At 33.4% G+C, this 8,003-nt stretch overlaps 1 protein-coding gene across 1 annotated transcript; it reads right to left on the minus strand.

Annotated features, from left to right (window-relative positions):
- Positions 1–5,252: 5,252 nt before the first annotated feature.
- LOC107459220 (bet1-like protein At4g14600) lies at positions 5,253–8,003 on the minus strand. Its single transcript, XM_016077440.3, has 4 exons — positions 7,754–8,003; positions 7,533–7,650; positions 6,128–6,184; positions 5,253–5,736 (listed from the first exon to the last, which is right to left on the minus strand). The coding sequence occupies exons 1-4, from the start codon at positions 7,813–7,815 to the stop codon at positions 5,575–5,577; spliced, it is 399 nt and encodes a 132-aa protein (XP_015932926.1). The 5' UTR covers positions 7,816–8,003; the 3' UTR covers positions 5,253–5,574.

Below are 8,003 nucleotides of genomic sequence, written 5' to 3' on the forward strand. Positions count from 1 at the left end.
CGAGGGTGAATAGTGAAACCCTTCTCTTCTCTCTTCTTCTTATCTCAGTGTCTCTCTCTCTCTTTCTCTTTGATTAATGAGCTGAAATGCTCATAACTAAGGCTTATATATATTGGGCCTTGGGCCCAACTTGGGTTCAGTTCGCATTTTGGTTCGTTTGGCTTAATGGGCCAAAACCTTTATAATAAGTGCCCGATTTTCTATTCCAATTACTTTCATCTTCTCTAAATTATAAAATTCAATTTCTTAATTTATTCACTCATAATTTAATTTTTCTCACTTACAGTATCGGATAAATTTAAGTTGATACAGCCATTGTTATCGATAGCAAACGCTTTTTTGCAATTAGCTATTTTTTGCGCTCAATTTTATTTTCTAACTTAATTTTCTACCGAAAAAATTTTAATTTATAATTTATTAATTTCTTATCCTATTACTCACATTTAATTTAATAATTAATTATTTATAACTTTTCTTGGATTTTACAATGGCCCTATATCCAGTATCTGAAAACTGGAAATATTTCGTCTGGAATTGATAATTTGAAAAAATTTAAACGACAAGCTTCCTTCTTTACATTATTAAATGTTAACCTATATAGATGAGGTTATACTCATTCACTATTGAAATGTTTAAATAGATTGGAAGCAGATCTCGCCTTAGTCGAGGCGCACGAAGGTATCTGCGGTACGCATGCAAGAGATCGGAGTCTATCTTCAAAAATTCTCCGTGCTAGCTTCTTTTGACCTAATACTCAGGAAAACTGAGCAAGTCAAACGACCTCCATCTCATGGTAAGCTTGTAGCCAAATAGGAGGGCCTATTTCGAGTTGTTGAAGTCTTAAGAAATGGAGCATATAAATTCAATCTTTAAGTAGTATCATTTTATCTAATACTTGGAATATCTCCTCTTTAAAATAATATTATAGTTAAAAGACAGTAATAGGCTTGTACTCTTTTTTCTACTTACAAAATTTTATTCAAAGAGAGTTTTGCTTGTAGAGATTTTAACGTGGCATGCGTACCTGCACCTTTGACAAGCCAATTTATATGTGAATTATCTCCTTATCCGATCTCTATCAAATTCAACATGTGACTATCAAATACAAATTATGGCTAATATGTCAATATGTCATCTGAGTCTACTATTCCTTTAATCACATGGTCAATAAACATCACAACTTTATCCAGTAGTGATAACATTTTTTGGAATACATCCAAATCAATATTTTACTATATTAAATTACCAAATTGCTACCTATCAGTTATAACACGGTCACAAAAATTGAAGTGACTATTTATAAAGATTACCCAAAATTCATCGAAGAAACTATTTCGACATATTTCATAAAACTCAAAAAACAAATTTATTGATCATTCAAAATGACAATGAAACCACCAACCTATCTATCATCAAATATTATCTATCAGCAACACAAATAAATATATATATAATTTTTTATCAATTCATATAGAGCCAAAACAATTGGCCAAATATAGAACCCAAATCATCATAAGATCGATGATCGAAAGTTTCTTTTTACAACTCAATCATTGTCTTCAAAATAACAAAAGCATAAAAACAAAATGCTAACTACAAATCATACATCAATCTGCCAGGTTTTCGTCTTCTTCCTCGACAGTTTCATTATCATCTACTAGCAATCTTTCATGGACTATTTTATCCAGATCCATCTAGGACAAATCTTGGATAGAGACAAGAAACTTAACCTGCATCACCGTCCGCTCAAATCCTTCAGTAAAGACATCTAATATTTCACTTTGCCTATTATTCTCCAAATTTTTAAGTTTCACAGTAACATCAATCATTTGATTTTTCATATTAAAGAGGTCATTCTCATTTTTCTTCAACAACTTTGACTTTTTCTCATAATTGCTTTAACTGACTTCAGCTCCTCTTCCTTTTACGAGAGCTTCTTTTTCATCTTAGCTATTAGATCATTCTTCAAACCCAAATCTTCTCTCAAACTAGCCAGCTTATCAGTCTTTTCTAATAATTTTTTATGCTTTACCTCCCGACTTCGACCAATGCTCGCCAATCGGAATTCGACCACCTACAAAAGAGCACCTATATTAGATAACTAAAAATTGTAATCTACCTTATACATGTACTAAAGTCGCACATGGAAATATTGATCAATAGCAACATCCCCAACCTCATTAACTAAGGTTACGTCGGATGACGACTGAAACGTCTCATCGGCAACAACCATGAAAGTAAAATTCTTATCCCAAACTGAGGATCCATCACCATCGGCAAAACCATGCAATGTTTCTTGATTACTCACAAAAGTAGTCAGCTCCTCCAGCAGAATCTCTTTTCCGTTTTCCAATAAGTAATCGAAAACATCCACATCAATAAGATTGGTCTTCTTCTTTTTAAAGACGATCTTCCTTCTTTTTGGGATAGGTTGATTAACCTCCACTCCTCCATCTCCTTTGACAGGTTCGATGACTAGGCCTCCTTTTTGACATTCTTTATCTTGTAACAAACTCTTAAGCTCACAGCCGAAACTCTAGATATTTTCACCCGAGTAAAAAAAAAAAGAAAAACATTCAAATACAAATCAATTATGCTTCTAAACATATGGAGATCTTCTATCAAACCTTAGCGACATAGTTCACCACGGACATTTTGCCCTCTTCCCATGAGAGCAAATCAAAAATAGAAATTAAATTTTCTCTATCAACAACCTCCATAAGATAGTCTATTATACACTCATTCCTTGAATTTATCTCTTTGGGACCCAAAATATGTTGCAGTTGTAAACACCATCAGAAAGAAAATTTCTAACCAAGGTGTTCATCCAGGTAAAAAAGAAAATTTTCTTCCGCCGATCTTACTTTCAAAATATTTCTTTAAAATCTTTGAACGGCAACTTGTAAAGTTTGAAAATTGAAAAACCAGGGATACTATTCAAATTTACCCAAACCCCCTTCCAAACCCTAAAGAAGATTTTACCTCCAGAAATTTTATTAATATTTAAAACACCTCAAAAAAGCCCAACCATTTGGGTGCGATTAAGAAGAAGCACAGTTCAACTGCTTCAACACGCTACATTGAAAATTCATAAAAGGCAACTTCACCCAAAGCTCTTCCAAGTTCCAATACACAACTATACATATAGAAATACTCAAAATGATTTTTCCTATAAAACACACACTCAACCCTTGTACATGGTAACAGTTCCACTCGAAACTTAGACCTCGCTATTTTTGTAGAATCTATTTCATTAATACTATCTTTATATATAAAGAGAGACCCACAAGTTTTTACATCCTCATTGACCCACTTATAGAAACCACAATTATCTTCCTTTTGTACTTTTTTACCCTTTTTCTCTCCCATTATTTTCCACAAAACAGAAAGAAAAAGACGAAAGGATGAAAAATCAAATTGAAAGAAAAAGTAACTGATCTCTTTTACTCATGTTTCACTCTCTTCCCAAAACGTTTTGACTAAACTAAACTTTCATTTATGAAACCCTTCAGTTTTTCAAATAAATATGTCAAAATTTCATGAAACCGATTCAGTTTCATATAATCAATCACAACTATTGTTTCTCTCAAAACCAATGGCACTAAATCGCATTGGAAACTGGAATGATAGTTTCCTTATCATTTAATGACAAGACTTTTTCTTTTTCCTTTTTCGAAAACAAAAACTTCTCTATTTAATTATTTTATTTTGTATATTTATTTTGATAAAAATATGTTGAATTGGGAGCTCCATACTTATAGATCAAAACGCCAAATTATAACTCATCAATAAAAGCTCAACTTGTTTTATCAAAATATCACCATGTCAAACTCGGGGACTATGATATGACGGTTATAAATCGATTATAAATTATAACTCGGCTATGAATGTTATAAATCAGTTATCAATAACAAACATTAAAGCAAATATTAAAACGGTTGAATATGTCATGGAGACATAGCCGTTATCTTCTAATCTCGAATATAAAAAGGAGGTAAGACGTTAATTTCATATACAGCAATACAAATCACATTATTCACTCACTAACTTGAGTATTGGAGTGCCTTTTGCATATACCCACCCCTTTGTTCTCCTGTTGCCGAAGTATAATTCATCTCGATGGAAAGCTCCAAGTTATTCATCAGCAGACGAGCTATACAGCGGCCAACCTTCACAAGAACAAATTCATACCATCAGCATCTCATATTCTCTTTTTTCTCAAGCTTACATTCCAAGTTTGATTTTGTAAACTCGGATTTAAAATCTTTTAGTTTTGGTGTTCTAGAGAGCCTGGTTTAAAGCTCTATTATAAGATTTAGGATAGGAGTTTGGTTTGAGTTTCATTTCGTTTGGCGTTTAAATTGGTTATAATCAAAATTTGATTAAAGCAAAATTCTACTATTATTTTGGTAGAAACTGATTCTAAATATCATTGTACTTAAAGATTGAACTAGGATATATAATTGTCATCTCCATAAAAGCTCATATCTCATTTTGAGTTCAAGACTAAAAAGCTCATATTTGATATTGAGTTTAGAAAAAAGTAGTGACCTGGTCATTATAACTCGACAACTACAAGCTATAATGCAGAGATTAGGTCAAAAGAACGTTAGGGTTTTCATAACTCATAAATTACCAACACATAACTCGGTCGTTACATCTATAACTCGGCCATTACAATTTGATCCATTCCGTATTACTTGGTAATTGTCACCTATTATTTGGAAAACAAGTCTTGATCTATTACCTATATCTCAGCCAATGAAACCTATACCTTGACCCAAATTTATCTATTGATCCGTTAGCAATAGCTCGGCTTAAGATTTACCTATAAAACGGAATTTGAATAAAATAAATAAAACGTGCCTATTTCAATTAGAGAGAATCTTGGCTTTAACGGAACCATCTGAACACGTGCAAAAGTGGTTACCAAAATACTAGGACCACGGGATAACCACCTATAGCATAACAACTTTATAAATACAAAACTCTAAGCACGTAAAATGTACACTATTCTCTGAATAACATATACGTTATCTTATACTTTTTCTTACTTGAGCATTGAAGTCTCTATGCAGGTCTCAACACTCTCCGGTGTTCCTTGACGACTGAAGTATAGCTCGATATCTGTATTCTTAGGACATAAAATTCCATATAAACGGAAAGAGTTATACCTCGACACTAGGAGTTATACCTCGGCTCAGATTACTGTGCAGGAACAAGTAGCATATTGATTCAAACCCCTTTTTCAATGTTTGCTAAACCATAAGTACAAACATGATGTTTGACTTATAAATTAAATCGAAATAATTCATATGAAACGATGTCAATATATTTTACACTCCAAAATCACCTATAAGCTTTCAAGCTAAACTGTTTAATATACACTCCAAAACTATTAGGCAAGCAAATTAACAATCTTTTTAGAATCACTCCTTAACTATGCAAGAAACATAATCTCAAAATTTAGATTTTAGTATAAACTACAAAGAATCGTGGAGCATTTTCACATCAGTGGTGGAATACAATTGGGAAGTAGAGAAGGAGGAAGTTGGGCAGCAAGCTCTCGAGTCCTCATTTTCTGGAAATCGTGGACCAAAGGTATACTATGAGAAACAAAACTAAACCAAATGTAACGATATGAAGAATGTGATTCGAGCCACTTTTAATCACGGCCTTGTTCAATCTTCTCATATTGTTCTTCACCCCTACTTGAGCCTTCATTATTCCCATTTGCTGTATTGAAAGTTTGGAAAAGTAAACTAAAAGGTTAATAAGACGGTTTAACATTTTCCTTCCAGAAAGTAGACGAATGAGTTAATTACAACTTAGCAACATGGAAAAAATGCCAAGAACCAGCTGAATTCTTTATTTATTTTTCCCCCTCTTCTGAGAAATGATAGAAGCTCCAATTGAAAGTGATTGCCTTTTTAAGATTTTAAGACACTGCAAGTATCTACTTTTTAGTTTTTACTTCATTTAATATTTAGGATAATGATTAAGAGAAATTTTCCGGCACATTTACAATTCACATTTCAAAACATAAAATTGAAGATTTCAAGAGAATGAGATATATAGTAGAAAAGTTGAATTCCAACAACACAACTAAATATGGGAAAATACATACCACTTGTTCCAAAAAATCCTTTTGATACTTTACTTCTGTGCCTATCTCGCTTGCAACCTGTGGCAGAAATATTTAGAATTGTGAGTCCACAACAACTGAGGAAGAATAGATGGAAAAAAGAAGAAGAAAAAAGCAAGAAGATAAATTTTTCAAACATGATAAAGTTTAATCAAACCTAATTCCATCGAAAGAATTATTTGGAGGCTATAATTCAACAAGTCAGTCAACCAATAATATTCATACATGCATCAATAATTAAAGATTCTATCAAATGATATCATGACAGAACTCAGAAGCAATGTGATCTAGAGCCAGCAAAACTGAATCTGATAAGATAATTCTCCCCTACACCCATGATAAGTCCACTAGTGTTAGGCCTATTCAGGTTAGTTAGAGAGTCAGTTTGAGATTAGCAATATTTATAAGAGCTTAAGCATCTTTGCAAATCATGTATTGTGAATACTCAGTTTTGTGAATTCATTTGAATTCACTTGGAGATAAACAACCGACTCGAAGAGGTTGTATCACCAGATTGATAGAAACTGCATTAGTTAGTTTGTGCAACAGCTTCAATTAGAATCTATTAGATTTAGTTAGTTTGTTATATGGCTCATGCCATGGGGAAGAGTGCTTTTCAATGAAGAGTGAAAGCTTGCTGTTTTACAATAGAGAAAATTTTTTTAAAAAAAATAGAAAGAAAATAAAGACATCCTATGCAATGTACACTCTCCTGAAAAATTTAATTATACTCTTCATTCTTCACCAACTTTACACTTCACCAAAGAAACTCCCTTGTTATATACCATAGAATCATTCTAGCTAGAGATAGACCTTCAAAATCTAATCCTTGAGACTAGAGCGACTCCACAATTGCAATTGACTACATAAATATTGTTGTTGAAGGATTTCTCATTGTTGAGCAAGCACTTGTATCTCTAATCCCTATCTTCCAGTACAAGTATTCTCATTGAATCAGTTTCAAACTCAGCCTCTAGATTAGGTAATATTCTTCATTGAAAATTTAGGGGCATGAACATGTACATATATCATCTCCAATATATTCCCAAGATTACTTACATATAATAAAATAAAATAAAATCCTCAAATAACTGAATGAGCGTGCCTTCTTTCTAAGCTATAGTTCAAAGTTAGGTCAATTTATGTTGAGAGAAACCTGGTCCTTTTATGAAAAGAACATCTAATTATTTGAACACGAATGATCCAAATACTCTCAACTCTCAAGTGATATCATCGCACACACAAAAACCGAAGATGCAACCAGATCCGTTCTAAACTCAACACATACATATCCCTTCAAAAAAAAAACTCAGAACTCAGAACAAGGGCAAGGAGACATACAAATTGCATGTGAATATTTAGAAACAAAAGAAAAATAATAACATACATGTTTCAACCTTCTAACTTGGGTATGAAGACCGGTGATCTCGTCCTCCAAGTCGAAGGGATCAATTCGCAATTGGATCTCGTCGGTCCCCGATACTGCCCTTGTGCTAAGCCCATCTCTGCAATGATATCAATTGAAATGAGGGATTCAAAATTAAATCAGAGGGAGAGAGAGAGAGAGAGAGAGAGTGAGAGAGAGAGAGAGAGAGAGTTGAGAGCTACCTTGACCGGAAAGGGGCAGCGACGCCGTAGAAAGGAGCCGCCCTGTGTGAATTGGAGGCCATTTATTTGAGAAGGCAGCGGAGAGAAAACGGAACGGAATGGAACCGAAAAGCCAACAAGTTGGAAGTTGGGAATATATTTTGAATTGTCAACCACTAGGAGGGCGTTTGGGTATTTCAATCAACAGGCGAAGGGGAGTCTTAGTAGACAAGAAAATAGATTGGTAGCAGGAAGCCAGTAGGAAATAAGC

The sequence above is a fragment of the Arachis duranensis genome, chromosome 7 (assembly GCF_000817695.3).
Source record: "Arachis duranensis cultivar V14167 chromosome 7, aradu.V14167.gnm2.J7QH, whole genome shotgun sequence".
Classification (NCBI taxonomy): domain Eukaryota; kingdom Viridiplantae; phylum Streptophyta; class Magnoliopsida; order Fabales; family Fabaceae; genus Arachis; species Arachis duranensis.